Source organism: Oncorhynchus tshawytscha, linkage group LG24, assembly GCF_018296145.1.
Source record: "Oncorhynchus tshawytscha isolate Ot180627B linkage group LG24, Otsh_v2.0, whole genome shotgun sequence".
Lineage (NCBI taxonomy): Eukaryota > Metazoa > Chordata > Actinopteri > Salmoniformes > Salmonidae > Oncorhynchus > Oncorhynchus tshawytscha.
The window spans coordinates 12,941,393-12,963,277 of record NC_056452.1 but is presented as its reverse complement, the minus strand read 5'-3'; the positions used below and the strand labels follow the sequence as shown (position 1 = coordinate 12,963,277).

General features: G+C 40.5%; 1 protein-coding gene across 1 annotated transcript in view; it reads right to left on the bottom strand.

Annotated features, from left to right (window-relative positions):
* Positions 1 to 5,314: 5,314 nt before the first annotated feature.
* si:ch211-183d21.1 overlaps positions 5,315 to 21,885 on the bottom strand; it is a 35,511-nt gene continuing 18,940 nt past the window's right edge. The window contains exons 10-12 of the mRNA XM_024386856.2: positions 18,606 to 18,755; positions 7,116 to 7,209; positions 5,315 to 6,807 (exon numbers count right to left, since the gene is read on the bottom strand). Of these exons, the coding sequence (XP_024242624.1) occupies positions 6,744 to 6,807; positions 7,116 to 7,209; positions 18,606 to 18,755 (308 nt within the window). The 3' untranslated portion in view covers positions 5,315 to 6,743. The remainder of the gene's footprint in view (positions 6,808 to 7,115; positions 7,210 to 18,605; positions 18,756 to 21,885) is intronic.

The window sequence follows — 21,885 nt, the reverse complement described above, 5'->3', positions numbered from 1 at the left end:
CGACTTAAAATGAGGACTCTACAACCACCCAAAGAGAGAGGAATGCTAGCTCTGCCCAATATATGGTACTACAATTGGGCATGCCTTGCCTGCATCATTTCGGGATGCATGCAAAGCTATATCAGGGGTGGGACAGAGTCTCCAGAGGCATGGGGCTGTGCACCTATGGCTTTGATAAAAGTACCAGTAATTTGCCCCTCTATCACCAGATTCAGGTCACTAATCTGAAATAAATAAATTCAGTCTTTCATTGTAAGATAAAAGTAGATCTAGGTCTGTTTCTATTAAGCTTATCAGTGAGAAACAAGGTTTTGAACCTTTCTAGATTGTTACTCTTAGTAGCAAGAAAATGCATCCTATTTAATTGGATTAAGGGCAAGCCACCAACGATTACACAGTGGTATCAGGAGATTAAGGTTTTGCCTATGGAAAGACAGTGCGAGGATGAAAGGAAATTAAAATATTGACACGATGCTGGACCGTTTGCCTGGACATTTAGTTGACCTGTTTAATAGGGGAAGAGATACAGACGCTTGGCTCTGGAAAGAGCAACCTTAACTCAGAGTAAGGGGATACAGTACTGTTTATGCCAATATGTAAGCTTATGGCATGGTAGAATGTGGTGTGTATCTGAACAGAAAGTTGGGCAAATATGCGTCAACTTTTTTTCTTCGTTTTTAATGTTTTGTAATTATTGTACTTTTTTTTTCTTTCGTTTTTTCATTCTTTGTTGAGAAAAATAAAAAAAACTGCAATGGATTTACCACTTATATCCATCACACAAACTATCTACACTACATTACCAAAAGTAAGTAGACACCTGCTCGTCGAACATCTCATTCCAAAATCATATAGACACCTAGAGTTGGTCCCTCCTGTTGCTGCTATAACAGCATTCTGGGAAGGCTTTCCACTAGATGTTGGAACATTTCTGCTGGGTTTTTGCTTACTAAGAGCATTAGTGAGGTTGGGCACTGATGTTGGACGATTAGGCCTGGCTCGCAGTCGGAGTTCCAATTAATCCCAAAGGTGGGGTTGATGGGGTTGAGGTCAGGGCTCCATGCAGGCCAGTCAAGTTCTTCCACACCGATCTTGACAAATAATTTCTGTATGGATCTCGCTTTGTGCACAGGGCATTGTCATGTTGAAACAAGAAAAGGCCTTCCCCAAACTGTTGCCACAAAGTTGGAAGCACAGAATCGTCTAGAATGTCATTGTATGTTGTAGCATTTAGATTTCCCTTCACTGGAACTAAGGGGCCTAGCCCAAACCATAAAAAACAGCCCCAGACCATTAATCCTCTTCCACCAAACTTTACAGGTGGCACTATGCATTCGGGCAGGTAGCGTTTTCCTGGCATCCGCCAAACCCAGATCTGTCCCTCGGACTGCGAGATGGTGAAGCATGATTCATCACTCCAGAGAACGCGTTTTCACTGCTCCAGAGTCCAATGAATTTATCACTTGAACAACTTTGTTTGATATCCATCACACATAAACTATCTACACTACATGACCAAAAGTAAGTAGACACCTGCTTGTCGAACATCTCATTCTAAAATCATATAGACTGTTATTTATTTTCCACCATAATTTGCAAATAAATTCATTAAAAATCCTACAATGTGATTTTCTGGATTTTTTTTCTCATTTTGTCTGTCCTAGTTGAAGTGTACCTATGATGAAAATTACAGGCCTCTCTCATCTTTTTAAGTGGGAGAACTTGCACAATTGGTGGCTGACTAAATACTTTTTTGCCCCACTGTATATACTTTTACATAAAAAAACAACAACTTTATACTATATTGTTAGATCTTATTTCTCCCCAGTAAGTTTAGATTGCGGGGCAAGTCCAAAAGATATGAGAGTGATCCACCCTCAATAGACCGCATTCTCTCCATCAAGGGTGTAGTGAGCCAGTCTGTTTAAATTTCAGTTTAGGTGTTATGAAGAAACGTATGACATTCTTACATCAGAATTCTCTCCATGACCCTGAGTTGGTGGAGCTTTGTTGACTCTCTAATATGTTCAACCATGTTTCATCAGTTATTTCAATGTTAAGTTCCTCCTCCCATTTCTTTTAAATATAGTTTGTAGAATGTTTCTTTGAGGATTGAAAACCTGAGTAGAGATTTGAAATATATTTTTTTATTACTCCCCAAGTTGTATGCGTTAGTGAATACTTGGATTAATTTTGGAGGTGCTCAAGGGTCAGTCACTTTTATCTCCCTTAAGAAATAGTGTCGAACTTGTATGTATCTGTAAAAATCTTGTTTATCCAAGCCATGTTTTTTACTTAGGTCCTGGAAGTTATCTAGTTTCCCATTCCTTATAATTGTACTGAATGATGTGATGCCTTTCTGCGTACATTGTTTAAACCTGCTGTCCTGAGTTGCAGGGATGAAGCTGGGGTCGTATGCGGGCCAACTCAGCCTCTAGGCTATGTTTGAGCTATTTGACCAAGAAGCAGGGTGATGGAGTGCCGCATCAGATGACCTGGCCTCTACAATCACCGACATCAACCCAATTGATATGGTTTGGGATGAGTTGGACCACAGAGTGAAGGAAAAGCAGCCAACAAGTGCTCATCATATGTGGGAACTCCATCAAGACTGTTGGAAAAGCATTCCAGGTGAAGCTGGTTAAGAGAAATCCAAGAGTGTGCAAAGCTGTCAAGGCAAAGGGTGGCTACTTTGAAGAATCTCATATAAAATATATTTTGATTTGTTTAACACTTTTATTTCATAGTTTTTATTGTACAATGTAGAAAGTAGTAAAACTAAAGAAAAAACCCTTGAATGAGTAGATGTGTCCAAACTTTTGACTGGTACTTTGTAAGTGTGTACGTACACATGTACATGCATACATATAGACACACATACCCGTTCAAAAGTTTGGGGTCACTTAGAAATGTCCTTGCTTTTGAAAGAAAAGCAACATTTTTTGTCAATTAAAATGACATCAAATTGATCAGAAATAGTGTAGACATCGTTAATGTTGTAAATTACTATTTTATCTGGAAACAGCTGATTTTCTATGGAATATCTACATAGGCCCATTGTTAGCAACCATCACTTCTGCGTTCCAATGGCATGTTGTGTTAGCTAATCCAAGTGTATCATTTTAAAAGGCTAATTAATCATTAGAAAACCCTTTTGCAATTATGTTAACACAGCTGAAAACTGTTGTTCTTATTAAAGAAGCAATAACCTCCAAACAAGCTTCAATGCCATACAACACTCCTTCCGTGGCCTCCAACTGTTTATAAATGCAAAACTAAGTGCATGCTCTTCAACCAATTGTTGCCCACACCCTCCCGTCCGACTATTATCACTACTCTGGACGGTTCTGACTTAGAATATGTGGACAACTACAAATACCTAGGTGTCTGGATAGACTGTAAACTCTTCTTCCAGACTCACATTAAGCATCTCTAAATAGCACACCCAACTACCTCATCCCTATATTGTTACTTATTCTCTTGCTCTTTTGCACCCCAGTATCTCTACTTGCACATCATCATCTGCACATCTATCACTCCAGTGTTAATGCTAAATTGTAATTATTTTGCCTCTATGACCTATTTATTGCCTTACCTCCCTACTCTTCTACATTTGCACACACTGTAAAGATTTTTCTATTGTGTTATTGACTGTACGTTTGTTTGTGTAACTCTTGTTTTTGGTTGCACTGCTTTTGCTTTATCTTGGCCAGGTCGCAGTTGTAAATAAGAACTTGTTCTCAACTGGCCTACCTGGTTAAATAAAGGTGAAATAAAAAATAAAACTGGCCTTTTTTAGACTAGTTGAGTATCTGGAGCATCAGCATTTGTGGGTTCGATTACAGGCTCAAAAAGGCCAGAAACAAATACCTTTCTTCTGAAACTCGTCAGTCTACTCTTGTTCTGAGAAATGAAGGCTATTCCATGCGAGAAACTGAAGATCCCGTATGACGCTGTATACTACTCCCTTCACAGAACAGCGTAAACTGGCTTTAACCAGAATAGAAAGAGGAGTGGGAGGCCCCGGTGCACAACTGAACAAGAGGACAAGAACATTAGTGTCTACTTTGAGAAACAGACGCCTCACAAGTCCTCAACTGGCAGCTTCATTAAATAGTACCCGCAAAACACAAGTCTCAACATCAACAGTGAAGAGGCGACTCCGGGATGCTGGCCTTCTAAGCAGAGTTCCTCTGTCCAGTGTCTGTTCTTTTGCCCATCTTAATATTTTCTTTTTATTGGCCAGTCTGAGATATGGCTTTTTCTTTTCAACTCTGCTGAGAGACTTGGATTAGCTAACACAATGTGCCATTGGAACACAGGAATGATGGTTGCTGATAATGGGCCTCTGTACACCTATGTAGATATTCCATTAAAAATCAGCCGTTTCCAGCTACAATAGTCATTTACAACATTGTCTACACTGTATTTATGCTCAATTTTATGTTCTTTTAATGGACAAAAAGTGTGCTTTTCTTTCAAAAACAAGGGCATTTCTAAGTGATCCCAAACTTTTGAACGGTAGTGTATATATATATATATATATATATATATATATAAAATCACACACACTATTTAATTCATGCTTGAATGAATAACAAAATGTACTAGTGCAATGTGCTACAAAATGCTATTGGGTTTAACACTTTGCACTATTCTTTTTGGTGGCACCGGCTACAATCCATTGAAGCCCTAGTGCAGACCCTCACACTGGCTTTCAACATTATATCAATCACATAATTGTCAGGTCTTGTTAAGTGCACCCATACTGGGCAGGGGGGGCTCTTTGAGGCCTAAGAAACAGTAGGAGGTCCATTTACGAGAAATTACAGCTGCAGGTATGAGTGCAGAAGGTGAGGCACCACTTTGATTATACAGACCCATTCATTTTGTCCCTTAAAAGTGGCACTCCAGTCTCCTTTTCACCTAATTTAACACCTGATTTACTTAATAAAAAGGCACATCTCAGTGGTCCATGTATGTCATGACATAGCAGGGTGTCCTTTCCTCTTTTGTTCTCCATTGCTCCTCAAGCATTCAGTCCTCGATTGCCCTTCTCCTTGGAGTTTGCACTTGTGTCTAAAAGACACTATCTTGCTAAAAACATTTTTTTAACCTTTCGGGTGTGTACTTCACTGTTTATACTTGTGGTTTCGCTTTTCAACAGTAAAAGTTCAAAATACGCTGGAGTCCACTCCAACACCTTTAACAGGAACATGAAAGGAGGGAAGCAGAGGGAGAGGAAAGCGGGGAGATGGGTTTGTTGACCGATAGTAGAATACGAATAGAAAAGGAAATACAGACAAGATGTTCATACATCTAAAGAAATATCAATTTATTTGAATACAAACTTAGCTACATGGCATGAAAAAATATATCTACCAAAGTGCATTCAATTGAAATGTACTAACACGATTAAGAGGTTTAAAAAGAGCAATAAAATGACAAAAAAATGACATTCTTCAAATTCCCTTTACATGAAGTATTGATCTGGCCATAAAAACAAAAACAATGAGACATTTCAAAGCAGTTTAACAATTATTTTGATAGCAAAGCCACAAACGGTTTTATTATTTTATAAAGAGCAAATCCAGGGCAAAAACAAGGCTGTGCTATGACCACTAAACTTTAAAGAACTGGAGTGATTGTGTTGTATAGGGCAGTCCTTAAATTGTTGAAAACCACCGTCTTATGCTATTCCATGGCAAGGAGCTGATCAAAGTTAATGCGCTTCCGGCAGATTGAAAATAATAGAATTGAATACAAAAAGGGACAGCCTGGTTTTTGCTCTGAATTTGATCATGAACATTTCGGCAAACCTATATTTACTTCCATTTGTGTCTTTAACAGTAAATACCCTTTTTAATATGATTGGTTGTAGTTATGGTTGCTTCTACAGTTCAGTTCCCCCTGAGAACATTTAAAACAAATTTACACACAAGGCTCTCACAGACATTGCTATAGTTCTTCTCTACAAAATACTCATCAGATCGGGCCTTTTTGACCTCATATAAAAGTAAAAAGGCACAATAGCAGTTTGCAAGCCAGCTAGAATACAAACGGTTTCAAATTAATACAGACCAATTTTTCCAATAATGAAAATACTATTCTTATTAAATCATCATTTCTAACAGTTTTGTGGGGGGTGGTATCATAAAATAGCTTTGTGCTTATAAAGTACTCCATAGCTCCAGGAGAGGAGAGACTCCATATGGTCTTTCATATTCCTTTTCTATTCCTAACTAATAGAATGTAAATAACATATATTCTGCCAAATGTAAAAAAAAATATAAAAAATAAAAAAGATGGTTACAGACTGTAATCACTGGTTCATCACAAGCATTCACATTTTAACCAAACAAATCAACAGAACTTTCAGTACCGGTACCTCATGATTGCTTTTTAGATTTGTAGTCTTGTTACTTCATACACTTTCAGATAGATTTAATAAAAAGAGAATATGAAGGAGAAAAAAATGTAGGCACGAGACAGTGAAACCATGATTACGACATAGTAGTAAAACTAGTGCAACATTTACTGGGAATTATGATGTAGGGAATGTAAAAGCATGGCAATTCGTACACATTTACAAAAATGGTGCTGGTCCCTTATCTAGTGGGAGATCCCCATTCAAAAACACAGACAAAAGAACACAATGTCTGAAAAAAGACAGGCAGGACAACTTCCCTTCACTCACCAGCGTTAAAGAATGCTCCTTCACATGCACGCACACACACACACACTTAAAGTTCAGAAAGTCCCTCTCCATGCTCATTCAACTCCATGGAGTAATAGTCCAGTGGTCGCCTAAGGACAAAAAGCATACACAGCTTTCGACAACTGCTACAACGGCACAATTATTAAGTGAATAAACTGAAGTATATTGTTTTCTCAGAAGGGTTGAGGCAAGATAATGATAGCGAATCATGTTTCTATTCACATTGGCGTAAAAGGGCCATCTGTGTAACTATTATGTACAGCTGCATACAGTGAAATGAGGCCTCTTCACTTAACCACTGAGGCAGGATGTGTGCGTACATAAGCACGTCTGAGTATTTATGCACATTCGAGACTGTGCGTGTGTGGCTTGAGTGTGTGTTTGTGTATGCTCTCACCTCTTTTTGTAGAGGTAGGTAAAGAGGGCTGCCCCCAGTCCCAGTAGCAGTAGAGCTCCAAGCACCAGGCCAATATGAAGGCCCAGGGCAGACTCTGAAAAGAACCAAAACCATCAGTCAGCTAAGCCTAAAAAGCCATTTAAATGGAGATTCTCTAAGCTTACAGAGAAGGCTTAGTCTGTGCCTAGGAAACCAGCCCATAGGAAATAAACCTGCGCACTGAACTGTGCTCCCAAAATGAGCATATTCGACTCACATTGTCAGCCATGCTTATCTTAAAAATAAAAAAAACACCAGGAGAGCTCTGTACATGCTAGGATCCATGAACTCATATCTGAAGTCTCCAACATCTGGTATGACCATTGGCTATGTCTAAATCTGTACAAAGATCGCCACCTTCTGGACAATAATGGTCAAATGTGAGTTAAGAATCTGTCCTTCATGGGAAAACCTTTGCACATATTTCCAGTTAATAACTGAAATACTAAATCTTGACATAGCAACTACAGATAATCTATCCCACTGGACTAAGTAAAGGGTACAGATGATCTGTAAAAATACAGTGTAATGCAGGAGGACTAAACTAAATGCCTCCAGCGCTGTTCTGTGGGTTGGTTTGTTTTCATTCCATCCAATATCCTTGTCTTTGATTGGCTCTTCACCAATATCCTTAGTCTTCATTTGTTGTTAGTTCATTTGTACTTAGGCCTTCTATGACTCAAAACTAGTGGTCAGTGTGTGGTGTGTTCTCCGGGGGTATTTTCCTTAGTCGATGACTGTAGCAAAACATTTTGCACCGTAGCAAAAAGCTTTACTCCAAATGGAAACAATTTTGCTACGAAAACTACATTATCTATTGGACAAATTCAGGAAGGTCCCTCCCTGTTTCTGTCTGTTTAGTTCTGTTTGCTTACTAGTGAATATACCCATGTTAAGGCAATGAGATATTTCCTCCAACCAATGTTTGCTCACACATATCAAGAGAGCTTACGTCCAGGTATTCAATAAAGCTTTATAAGTGTGGTGTGTTCAGGCCGTTTGCGTATGCCGGGTTAAGACCAGGGTTGTGTTCAATAGGGAAAACTGTAGCAAAACATTTCAGGACGCTGTGCAGCCAAAAATGAAAACTTAGGTACATTAACCTGAAGAAAATAAATAAAAAGACCCTGGACAGACTGTGGGTGCAAACAGCGGCTGGTAGAGCAGTCACATAGGGAGGTTAAGGGCAGTCACACAGGGAGGTTAAGGGCAGTCACATAGGGAGGTTAAGGGCAGTCACATAGGGAGGTTAAGGGCAGTCACATAGGGAGGTTAAGGGCAGTCACATAGGGAGGTTAAGGGCAGTCACATAGGGAGGTTAAGGGCAGTCACACAGGGAGGTTAAGGGCAGTCACATAGGGAGGTTAAGGGCAGTCACATAGGGAGGTTAAGGGCAGTCACATAGGGAGGTTAAGGTTAAGGGCAGTCACACAGGGAGGTTAAGGGCAGTCACACACAGGAAGGTTAAGGGCAGTCACACAGGGAGGTTAAGGGCAGTCACAGGGAGGTTAAGGGCAGTCACACAGGGAGGTTAAGGGCAGTCACACAGGGAGGTTAAGGGCAGTCACACAGGGGGGTTAAGGGCAGTCACATAGGGAGGTTAAGGGCAGTCACATAGGGAGGTTAAGGGCAGTCACATAGGGAGGTTAAGGGCAGTCACATAGGGAGGTTAAGGGCAGTAGTAAAAACCAAAGATGGACGAATATTACATCTCCAGTCTTTTCAGCGGCTAGTACAGTGCCTATAGAGTTGCGTTCCAACGTGGGATTGAAATAGATGTTATTGTAATTTTGTCATTGATCTAAAATACTCCATAATGTCAAAGTGAAAAGAAAATTCTACAAATGAACACAAATGTAATCATTTCTAATTGTATAAAGACAATTATTTGGTTGCAATTTTGTAATATTTTATATCAAGGGCGGTCAAACATCCTCCAGGAGAGCTACTGGATGTGCAGGCTTTTGTTCAAAGCCCTGCTCTAACACACCCCATTGTAGCCTAAACATCAGCTGCTCAACAGGGCCTTGATAAGCAGACTCGGGTGTGTGTTAGGGCTAGATCTAAAGCCTGCACACCCAGTAGCTTCCGGATGGATGGTTGACCATGTGTTTTATACAGGAGCCTAACAGTGCAGTTATTCTACTTTTTGGTGGGTTTGGTGCCTTGATCAAGGGCACAACGTCAGGAGATAGTAGGCAAACATGGGATTAGAGACCAGCGGCCTTCTAATGTCAATACCAGATTATTCAGACTTTCATGTAGGCTACATAGACGCCACCAATTATTGGTCAAGGAGATTTGGTTAAAAGTCCTGAAATTCCATCTGCCAAAATGTGTATAAACCCTTAACAGTGAATAATCAAAAAGGTCTCTATAGCAGAATGTCATTTGGACATTTCTGTGAACATAGTCTAAATGGACCAACTGGAGAAAAGACAGTTCCTGCACCTCTTTCATCCCAAGTCAAGCACTGGTTGCGTAAGTATTCTAGGGCCCTATAAAACACAGAGGGAATCCAGACAAAAACATACATTAGTAAAGGTCCGTCAGTCAAGTATTCAAAAGTCCAGGGAACTTTTTGAAAGCCTCGTAAAAAAAAAAGAGAAGTGATTGGTAGATGGGTAACAATAACAAAACAGACATTGAATACATATTTAAGCATGATAAAGTTAATAATTATTCTGTGGATGATGTATTAAACCACCCAGACACTAGAAAGATAAAAGTTGTCCTTCTGAGCTGCTGGAGTGGAAGGAAACTGCTTAGGGAGGTCGGTCACCATGTCACCATGAGGCCAGTCTGGTCTAGTACGGTGTCCTGGCAAAATAAATAGTAGGGGTACGCCGTACCGGTAAAACATGAGCCCATCACAATAGTGAAAACAATATGTCAAGAAAACTGTAGGCTATTACACCATGATTTATCATTACCATTTGTCAGAGGCATTAAATATTAGCAAATGGCATATAGCCTATGCTATAAAATGGGATGTGGTTTGATGAGAACACTTACATTTTGCCAAGGCAGATATGAGTGGCCGACACAGACAGAGCAGTGGACGCATAAATTCGGGCCTAATGACAAATCGCCAAATGTCATTATACTTTTGGGTGTTTTGTGTAACAGATGTCTCTTTCCATTCACCACTGTTTGGAGGCTGGAAATATGCTGCGAGTGGATGAACGTGCGCAGGTAGCCTAGTAAAGGATCCCTTTGAAGTGATTTTGACAATTAGATGAAAACATCATGACTGGTTGTGTTTATGCCACAACAAAAAAGGTAATAAATATATTTTAAAAGTTAAATGATACATCTTTATGACTAGGCTCACAGTGATGCTTTTGAATTTATAGGGATTCTAAATATAATTATATGATAAGGCCCAACAGCCTGCCGGCCTGCCCATATAGCAGCTGGCAGCCGCCTAAATGAATGCAGCATTTTCTGAGCTGAACTTACCAAGATGCACCTCCAACAACACATAACACCTCACATTAGTCTGCCCAAAAACAATGATAACTTCTCCCGCCCAGTGGCATGAGGGCTATTTAGGTGAACGCTGATGCCGCACCATAAGCAGTGCCCACTTTACCAAAGGCAGGGGCAGAAAATATACTTAACAAAAATATTAAAAGGCAACAGGTAAAGGGTTGGTGCCATGTTTTATAAGCTGAAATAAAAGATCCCAGAAATTCTCCATATGCACAAGAAGCTTATTTCTCTCAAATGTTAAGCACAAAGTTGTTAAGCATTTCTCCTTTGCCAAGATAATCCATCCAACTGACAAGTGTGGCATATCAATATGCTGATTAAACAACATTATCATTACACAGGTTCACCTTGAGCAGGGGACAAAAGGCCACACTAAAATGTGCAGTTTTGTCAACACAATGCCACAGATGTCTCAAGTTTTAAGGGAGTGTACAATTGGCATGCTGACTGCAGGAATGTCCACCAGAGCTGTTGCCAGAGAGATGCAGCACTCCACCAAATGTATTTAACATAAATGATGTAGCCTACGGTAGAAAGAGTTGTACCCTGTGGTTTTTCTGTAACCCATAGACTGGAGACCAAATGTATTACAATAGCATGAGACAGACATTTTTTCAATCATTAACGAGGCGAGAGTGTGCAGGGGAAAGTCAACAACAAAAAAGGCGAGAGGGCAGACATTAGCTTTGGAGCGGCTGTGGCATAATCAAAACAGAGGTGGACAGAAAGTTCAGAAAGCAATTCATTTCAACAAACGTCTTAATTTGAATTAAACTAAAAATAAGGAGGGCTTTGTTGGAGCATAATTCTTCTTTTTTTTTAAAGGGAAAAAAAGAGGTAGGCCTACCCTTTTTGACGGACGCAATTATGCTATCCATAGATTTGTCGGTATAGCCAAATCCTTGAATATCGGTCACCATGCACTCTTTAAATGCCTCAGTGTGTGGGTTTTGGTGTGGTAACAGATCATATAAAAGTGTTCTATAACAATGCTTAAGTCCATGATACCTTATGCTAGAAACAAGCTTTACAATGCCCACAAAAGACGTGACTGATGCACATGGGGATATATTGATTAGTCTCGATGACATTCTGAAACTGAGCCGTGGCCTTCAAAATTGGAGAATAAAAAAAAAAAAAACGTTCCTATTTTGTCCCTATTAATTGAGCTTTTCACTTTCTGAAAATGTTAAAAACCAAGGCAGCTTTTAAGGATGCAGTTCTGTCGTTGGGTTAAGCGACGGCCGAGTAGCCAGCAGTTTTCTGCACCGGTCGAGCCTCTGTCTGTGTGGAAAGGTACATTTTGAAAGTGCAATGCTTAGATTCATAATGATGTCTAATATTTCATTATTTGCAAACAGCAACCGTTTCATTGCAAACAAGACACTCTGGTTTGACATTGGAGAAATACAGTGCCTATTTCTCTGTCCAGTCTTCCCTGAAACATCTATTTTGATTATCCACCTTTCTTTTGAGACTTTCAGAGTGACATTTTCTTGATTGCAAGCAGTTCTTCCCCAATCTATGCTCAAAGAAATATAGAAAACTAATTTCAAAAGAGACATTGGTGAATTTGTCAGTGTAATCAGAATGAAAATATTAGGATATGTTATTGACGTTAAACTAATTATATAGCCTAGTAACCAGATACAATTTTGAACGTATCAGAAGGCCTTTGAATTGGGCTGCTATTATGTTCTGCTGACTATTAGCTGAGAAACAAATTGGCCTGAGGCCAAACCCATTGCCAAACCCCACTGTACATTATTTTAGATTAGCAGGGATAGGAGGTGGTGGACATTTTGTGTCTCGCCTAGGGCGGCAGAACTTCCAGGGCCGGGCCGGTTAGGCAGATACATTTTTTGAGTGCATGTGCGTGCACACATAGGTGGTCCTGTACTGGGAAGAAATGTAATCTACTTTCACCCCTGGTTCAATGGCTGTGATGGGAGAAAACTGAGGATGGGTCAACAACATTGTAGTTACTCCACAATAATGACCTAAATACTTATTTTCCACCATAATTTGCAAATAAATTCATTAAAAATCCTACAATGTGATTTTCTGGATTTTTTTCCCTCATTTTGTCTGTCATAGTTGAAGTGTACCTATGATGAAAATTACAGGGCTCTCATCTTTTTATGTGGGAGAACTTACACAATTGGTGGCTGACTAAATACTTTTTTGCCCCACTGTGTGTGTGTATGTATATATGTATATATATATATATATATATATATATATATATATATATATATATATATATATATATATATATATAAATAAATAATATTTCTCCCGCTTCAAAAAAAGACAAAATCCATTTTAATCCCACTTTGTAAAACAAAATGTGATGAAATCCAAAGAGGAATTGAACAGCTCTAAAGCACAATAGTCAATAGACCTGTAGTTTATTTGAAAATACCAACTTCTCAAATACTCAAGGTAGTTGAATATACAGTACCAAATCTACACACAACACCCCATAATGACAAAGCGAAAACAGGTGTTTAGAGTTTTTTGCAAATTACAAATAAATAACAGAAATACCTTATTTACATAAGTATTCCGACCCTTTGCTATGAGACTCGAAATTGAACTCAGGTGCATTATGTTTCCTTTGATTATCCTTGACATGTTTCTGCAACTTGATTTGAGTCCACCTGTGGTAAAATGATTGGACATGATTTGGAAAGGCATGCATGTCAGAGCAAAAACCAAGCCATGAGGTCAAAGGAATTGTCCGTAGAGCTCCAAGACAGGAGATTGTGTCGAAGCACAGATCTGGGGAAGGATACCAAAACATTTTTGCAGCATTGAAGGTCCCCAAGAACACAGTGGCCTCCATCCATCAAAGGGGCCAGTGATTTCAAGACAGTTGAAGTCGGAAGTTGACATACACCTTAGCCAAATACATTTAAACTCATTTTTCACAATTCCTGACATTTAATCCTAGTAAAAATTCCCTGTCTTGGGTCAGTTAGGATCATCACTTTATTTTAAGAATGTGAAAAGTCAGAATAATAGTAGATAAATATTTCTTTCAGCTTTTATTTCTTTCATCACATTCCCAGTGGGTCAAAAGTTTACATACACTCAATTAGTATTTGGTAGCATTGTCTTTAAATTGTTTAACTTGAGTCAAACATTTCAGGTAGCCTTCCACAAGCTTCCCACAATAAGTTGGGTGAATTTTGGCCAATTCCTCCTGACAGATCTGGTGTAACTGAGTCGGATTTGAAGGCCTCCTTGCTCGCACACGCTTTTTCAGTTCTGCCCACAAATGTTCTTTGGGATTGAGGTCAGGGCTTTGTGATACCTTGACTTTGTTGTCCTTAAGCCATTTTGCCACAACTTTGAAAGTATGCTTGGGGTCATTGTCCATTTGGAAGACCCATTTGCAACCAAGCTTTATCTTCCTGACTGATGTCTTGAGATGTTGCTTCAATATATCCACATAATTTTCCAACCTCATGATGCCATCTATTTTGTGAAGTGCACCAGCCCTCCTGCAGCAAAGCACCCCCACAACATGATGCCGCCACCATCGTGCTTCACGGTTGGGATGGTGTTCTTCGGCTTGCAAGCCTCCCCCTTTCTCCTCCAAACATAACTATGGTCATTATGGCCAAACAGTTCTATTTTTGTTTCATCAGACCAGAGGACATTTCTCCAAAAAGTATGATCTGTGTCCCCATGTGCAGATGCAAACCGTAGTGTGGCTTTTTTATGGCAGTTTTGGAGCAGTGGCTTCTTCCTTGCTGAGCGGCTTTTCAGGTTATATCGATATAGGACTCGTTTTTACTGTGGATATAGATACTTTTGTACCTGTTTCCTCCAGCATCTTCACAAGGTCCTTTGCTGTTGTTCTGGGATGGATTTGCAGTTTTCGCACCAAAGTACGTTCATCTCTAGGAGACAGAACGCGGCTCCTTCCTGAGCGGTATGACGGCTGCGTGGTCCCATGGTGTTTATACTTGCGTACTATTGTTTGTACAGATGAACGTGGTACCTTCAGGCATTTGGAAATTGCTCCCATGGATGAACCAGACTTGTGGAGGTCTACCATTTGTTTCTGAGGTCTTGGCTGATTTCTTTTAATTTTCCCATGATGTCAAGCAAAGAGGAACTGAGCTTGAAGGTAGGCCTTGAAATACATCCACAGGTACACCTCCAATTGACTCAAATGATGTCAATAAGCCTATCAGAAGCTTCTAAAGCCATGCCATCATTTTCTCAAATTTTCTGAGGTGTTTAAATGCACAGTCAACTTAGTGTATGTAAACTTCTGATCCACTGGAATTATGATAGTGAATTATAAGTGAAATATAAGTTAAATAATCTGTCTGTAAACAAATTACACGTGTCATGCACAAAATAGATGTCCTAACTGATCCACCCCCTAAAAAGTCCCCTCCTGTTCCCAGTGTCAATTCCTTCCTGATATGAACTGAAGCCATGTCTCATTTGTCGTCTAATCCAGTGGCGCAATGAATGTTTCCTCTCCAAGCACCGAGTAGCCCTGTCCATTTTCTCTCATTTACCTAACCGACTTCCCAAAACTATAGCTTTTTAGCAAGAAATTTGTGGAGTGGTTGAAAAACGAGTTAATGACTCCATCCTAATTGTATGTGAACTTCCGACTTCAAAGTTAACGACACACCTACTCATTCAAGGGTTTTTCTTTATTTTCACTATTTTCTACATTGTAGAATAGTGAAAACACTATGAAATAACACATATGGAATCATGTAGTAACCAGAAAAAGTGTTAAACAAATGAACATTTATTTAATATGAGATTCTTCAAAGTAGCCATCCTATACAGAAGATAGCCCTATTAAAAAAAAAGAAGAAGTTTACTTCCGACTTCAACTGTATATAGGCAGCGGCCTCTATGTTCTAGTGATGGCTATTTAGCAGTCTGATGGCCTTGAGATAGAAGCTGTTTTTCAGTCTCTCGGTCCCAGCTTTGATGCACCTGTACTGACCTCGCCTTCTGGATGATGGGTGAACAAGCAGTGACTTGGGTGGCTGTTGTCCTTGATTATCTTTTCGGCCTTCCTGTGACATCAGGTGCTGTAGGTGTCCTGGAGGGTAGATGGTTTGCCCCCAGTGATGTGTTGGACAGACTGCAGTACCTTCTGGAGAGCCCTGCGGTTGCGGGTGGTGCAGTTGCCATACCAAGCGGTGATACAGCACTACAGGATGCTCTCAATTGTGCATCTATAAAAGTTTGTGAGGGTTTTAGGTGCCAACCGACATTTCTTTAGCCTCCCGATGTTGAAGAGGCGCTGTTGCGCCTTCTTCACCACACTGTCTGTGTAGGTGAGCCATTTCAGTTTGTCTGTGATGTGTAAGCCGAGGAACTTGAAGCTTTCCACCTTCTCCACTGCGGTTCCGTCGATGTGAATAGGGTCGTGCTCCCTCTGCTGTTTCCTGAAGTCAACAATAATCTCCTTTGTTTTGTTGACGTTGAATGAGAGGTTATTGTCCTGGCACCACACTCCCAGAGCCCTCACCTCCTCCCTGTAGGCTGTCTAGTCAATGTTGGTAATCAAGCCAACTACTGTTGTGTCGTCTGCAAACTTGATGATTGAGATGGAGGTGTGCTTGGCCACTCAGTCATGGGTGAACAGGGAGTACAGGAAGGGCCTGAGCACGCACCCTTTTGGGGCCCCAGCATTGAGAATCAGTGAAGTGGGGGTGTTGTTTCCTACCTTCACCACCTGTGGGTGGCCCGTCAGTAAGTCCAGGACCCAGCTGCACCGGGCGGGGTTCAGACCGTACTAGGGTGTTGAATGCTGAGCTTGAACAGCAATGAGTCAATGAACAGCATTCTTAAATAGGCGTGGATCTATTGGGGCATTAAGCAAATTGAAGTGGGTGACAGTTAAGGTGGAGGTGAAATGATCCTTGACTAGTCTCTCAAAGCACTTAATGATGACAGAAGTGAGCACTATGGAGCTATAGTCATGTAATTCAGTTACCTACCTGCTTTCTTGGGTACAGGAACAATGGTGGCCATCTTGAAAGATGTGGGGACAGCAGACTGGGATAGATTGAATATGTCCGTAAACACACCAGCTAGCTGGTCTGAGCATGCTCCAAGGACACGCTAGGGATGCCCTCTGGGCCGGCAGCCTTGCGAGGGTTAACATGCTTAAACGTCTTACGTCGGCCACGGAGAACCCACAGTCTTTGGTAGCAGGCCACGTCAGTGGCACTGTGTTATCCTCAAAGCAAGTGAAGGTATTTAGCTTATCCGGAAGCAAGACGTCAGTGTCCACGACGTGTCTGGTTTTCCTTTTGTAGTCTGTGATTTAACTAGGTAAGTCAGTTAACAACAAATTCTTATTAACAATGACGGCCAAACCACAACTTGGACGACGCTGGGACAATTGTGCGCCGCCCTATGGAACTACCAATCGCAGCCAGTTGTGATACAGCCTGGAATCGAACGAGGGTCTGTAGTGACGCCTCTAACACCGAGATGCAGTGCCTTAGACTGCTGCACCACTCGGGAGACTAAAATGAAACGAAGATTGAACTCTTTGTTCTGAATGACAAGCATCACGTCTGGAGGAAACCATCCCTACGGTGAAGCATGTTGGTGGAAGCATCATGCTGTGGGGATGTTTTTCAGCGGCAGGGACTGGGAGACTAGTCTATGGATTTCACGTGAGTGGGAATACAGATATGGGAATACAGATATGCATCTGTTGGTGACAAATACCTATAAAAAAAAGGAAGTGGCGTGGATCGGAAAAACAGTCAGTATTTGGTGTGACCATTTGCCTCACGCAGCACGACACATCTCCTTTGCATAGAATTGATCAAGCTGTTGATTGTGGCCTGTGGAATGTTGTCCCACTCCTCTTCAATGGCTGTGCGAAGTTGCTGGATATTGTCAGTAACTGGAACACGCGGTCGTACACGTCAACCCAGAGCATACTAAACATGCTCAATGGGTGACATGTCTGGTAAGTATGCAGGCCATGTAAGAACTGGGACACATTCGGCTTCCAGGAAATATGTACAGATCCTTGGAACATGGGGCTGTGCATTATTATGCTGAAACATGAGGTGATGGCGGCAGATGAATGGCACAATAGTTGGCCTCAGGATCTCGTCATGGTATCTATGTGCATTCAAATTGACATTGATAAAATGCTAATTTGTTCATTGTCCATAGCTTATGCCTGCCCATACCATAACCCCACATGGGGCACTCTGTTCACAATGTTGACATCAGCAAACCGCTCGCCCACACAACGCCATTCAGGTGAAATGAAGAACGCTATCTTCTTCATCACCTAATATATTGCACAAGTTGACTGCAGGTAATTTACTTAAAAAGTAGCTACAATTATACAAAGTGTATTAAAACACTTCAAAAGAAAGTTTCAAATGGTATTGACAAACACCTGGTATACCGCCCAAGTCTAACACTCACTTGTCTTTCCCTTTCATTTTAGTAGACACATGTTTGTCAAAATGATAAAATCACACAATGCAACAAGGGATGTAGCCTACAGTCAGAGATAGACCATGTTGATTGGCAGGTGGAATGATGTCCAATGGGGTTGCAATGTAAAAGTGAGAGGCAAGGATCAGGTCGGCTCCATTCCTCCTCGCTCGGCAGAGATTTCAGAAAAGCTAAAATTGTGAGCTATGTCAGGGGGGCTGACATAGTAAGGGGGGCTGACATAGTAAGGAAGAGAAGCAAGAATAACCAGAGGATGGGAAGGAGTGGCTCACCTCATTTGCCACTCTACTCTCCAACAGACACTTTTGATAGGATCACCTACTTTCGAAAGAACCTAATGAATCCCCACATGCAAAATATCAAATAAAATAATCGAAAGAGAACCTCCCCATTTCGGATAGGTTTCTTCCGCTTTGTGCCTCGTTAACACAACCCAGTTTAGTGAATGTTGTTCAAGCGGGGGCTCACCAGTGCTCATGCGTCGGTCAGTAGCCGGGCCGTTACAGGTGTCCCCCTGGGTGGGGGAGGTCTGGAGGATGAGGGCCCTCTGGTGGTCCGACAGGGCCTGGATGTTTCCCTGCACACGCAGCCAACCGGCAGCACAGGAGAAGTTGGCCACTGACACACACACACACAAAAATTACTCTACTATTATAGAAAACATAAAACCAAATCCCACATCCTATTGCACAATGTTATGTGCGGGTATATCAATTAGGAAATGTATTATGAGTGTGCCCCAGTGGACGCTCATGAGAGGAGGAAGGGGAGGACCATCCTACTCAGTAAATCTTTTTTTATATATATATATATATATTTTTACATTATCCTTATTAATCAGACTGGTTTTTACATGGACGATACATTGGAGATAATGTAAGACAAGTACTGGATACAATAGAACACTAGGAAATATCTGGGAAACCAGGCCTGGTAATCATAGCTGAATTTGAAAAGTCCTTTGATAAAGTACGACTGGAGTTTAAATACAAATGCCTGCAATACTTCAATTTTGGAGAATCTCTTATAAAATGGGTTAAAGTTATATATTGTAACCCTAGGTGTAAAATAGTAAATAATGGCCACACTTCAGAAAGATTTAAACTGTCAAGAGGAATAAAACAAGGTTGTCCACCATTGGCATATGTATTCATCATTGCCATCGAAATGAAATGTTTGCAGTTAAAATCAGAGCCAACAATAAAATGAAGGGATTAGAAATCCAGGGTTTAAAAACACAGGTGTCATTGTAAACTGATGATTAATGTTGTTTTCTTTTAAATCCACAAATAGAATCCCTCCACAGCTTCATATATGATCTAGATACTTTTTCTAACATCTCTGGATTAAAACCAAATTATGATAAGTGCACTATATTAAGTAATGGATCACAAAAAAAATACCTTTACATTACCGTGTAGATTACCAATAAAATGGTCAGATGGGTATGTGGACATACTCGGTATAGATATCCCGAAAGAAAGACATTCTCTCACAACATTACATTTGAATAGAAAGTCAACAAAAATAGACAAGATCTAGCTACCATGGAAAGGAAAATACAGTTGAAGTCGGAAGTTGAAAGTTTTTCACAATTCCTGACATTTAATCCTAGTAAAAAAATCCCTGTGTTAGGTCAGTTAGGATCACCACTTTATTTTAAGAATGTGAAATTGTCAGAATAATAGTAGAAGAGAAATATTTCTTTCAGCTTTTATTTCTTCTATCACATTCCCAGTGGGTCAGTGGTTTGCCTACACTCAATTAGTATTTGGTAGGATTGCCTTTAAATTGTTTTACTTGGGTCAAATGTTTCATGTAGCCTTCCACAAGCTTCCCACAATAAGTTGGGTGAATTTTGGCCCATTCCTCCTGACAGAGCTGGTGTAACTGAGTCTGGTTTGTAGGCCTCCTTGCTCGCACACACTTTTTCAGTTCTGCCCACAAATGTTCTATGGGATTGAGGTCTGGGCTTTGTGATGGCCACTTCAATACCTTGACTTTGTTGTCCTTAAGCCAATTTTGCCACAACTTTGGAAGTATGCTTGGGGTCATTGTCCATTTGGAAGACCCATTTGCGACCAAGCTTCATCTTCCTGACTGATGTCTTGAGATGTTGCTTCAATATATCCACATCCTTTTCCATCCTCATGATGCCATCTATTTTGTGAAGTGCACCAGCCCTCCTGCAGCAAAGCACCCCCACAACACAATGCTGCCACCCCCATGTTTCACGGTTGGGATGGTGTTCTTTGGCTTGCAAGCCTCCCCCTTTTTACTCCAAATATGATGATGGTCATTATGGCCAAACAGTTACATTTTTGTTTCATCAGACCAGAGGGCATTTCTCCAAAAAGCACAATCTTTGTCCCCATGTGCAGTTGCAAACCATAGTCAGGCTTTTTTATGGCGGTTTTGGAGCAGTGGCTTCTTCCTTGCTGAGCGGACTTTCAGGTTACATCAATATAGGACTTGTTTTACTGTGGATATAGACTCTTTGTTACCCGTGTCCTCCAGCATCTTCACAAAGTCCTTTGCTGTTGTTCTGGGATTGATTTGCACTTTTCGCACCAAAGTATGTTCATCTCTTGGAGAAAAAAACGTGTCTACTTCCTGAGTGGTATGACAGCTGCATGGTCCAATGGTGTTTATACCACCTGTTTATATCATACTGTTTGTACATGAAATTGCTCCCAAGGATGAACCAGACTTGTGGAGGTCTACTATTTTTTTCTGAGGTCTTGACTAATTTCTTTTCATTTTCCCATGATGTCAAGCAAAGAGGCACTGAATTTGAAATTAGGCCTTGAAATACATCCACAGGTACACCTCCAATTGACTCAAATGATGTCAATAAGCCTATCAGAAGCTTCTAAAGCCATTAGATCATTTTCTAGAATTTTCCAAGCTGTTTAAAGGCACAGTCAACTTAGTGTATGTAAACTTCTGACCCACTGGAATTGTGATACAGTAAAATTATATGTGAAATAATCTGTAATCTGTAAATAGTCTGTAAATAATTGTTGGAAAAATTACTTGTGTCATGCAGAAAGTAGATGTCCTAACCAACTTGCCATAACTATAGTTTGTTAACAAGAAATTTGTGGGATGGTTTAAAAACAGGTTTTAATGACTTCAACCTAAGTGTATGTAAACTTCCGACTTCAACTGTATGTATGTATGTACAGTGGGGCAAAAAAATATTTAGTCAGCCATTAATTGTGCAAGTTCTCAAACTTAAAAAGATGAGAGAGGCCTGTAATATTCAACATAGGTACACTTCAACTATGACAGACAAAATTAGAAAAAAAATTCAGAAAATCACATTGTAGGATTTTAATGAATTTATTTGCAAATTATGGTGGAAAATAAGTATTTGGTCAATAACCAAAGTTTATCTAAATACTTTGTTATATACCCTTTGTTGGCAATGACAGAGGTCAAACGTTTTCTGTAAGTCTTCACAAGGTTTTCACACACTGTTGCTGGTATTTTGGCCCATTCCTCCATGCAGATCTCCTCTAGAGCAGTGATGTTTTGGGGCTGTTGCTGGGCAACACGGACTTTCAACTCCCTCCAAAGATTTTCTATGGGGCTGAGATCTGGAGACTGGCTAGGCCACTCCAGGACCTTGAAATGCTTCTTCTGCTCACCGTTCTTGTGATCATTTTGACCCCACGGGGTGAGATCTTGCATGGAGCCCCAGATCGAGGGAGATTATCAGTGGTCTTGTATGTCTTCCATTTCC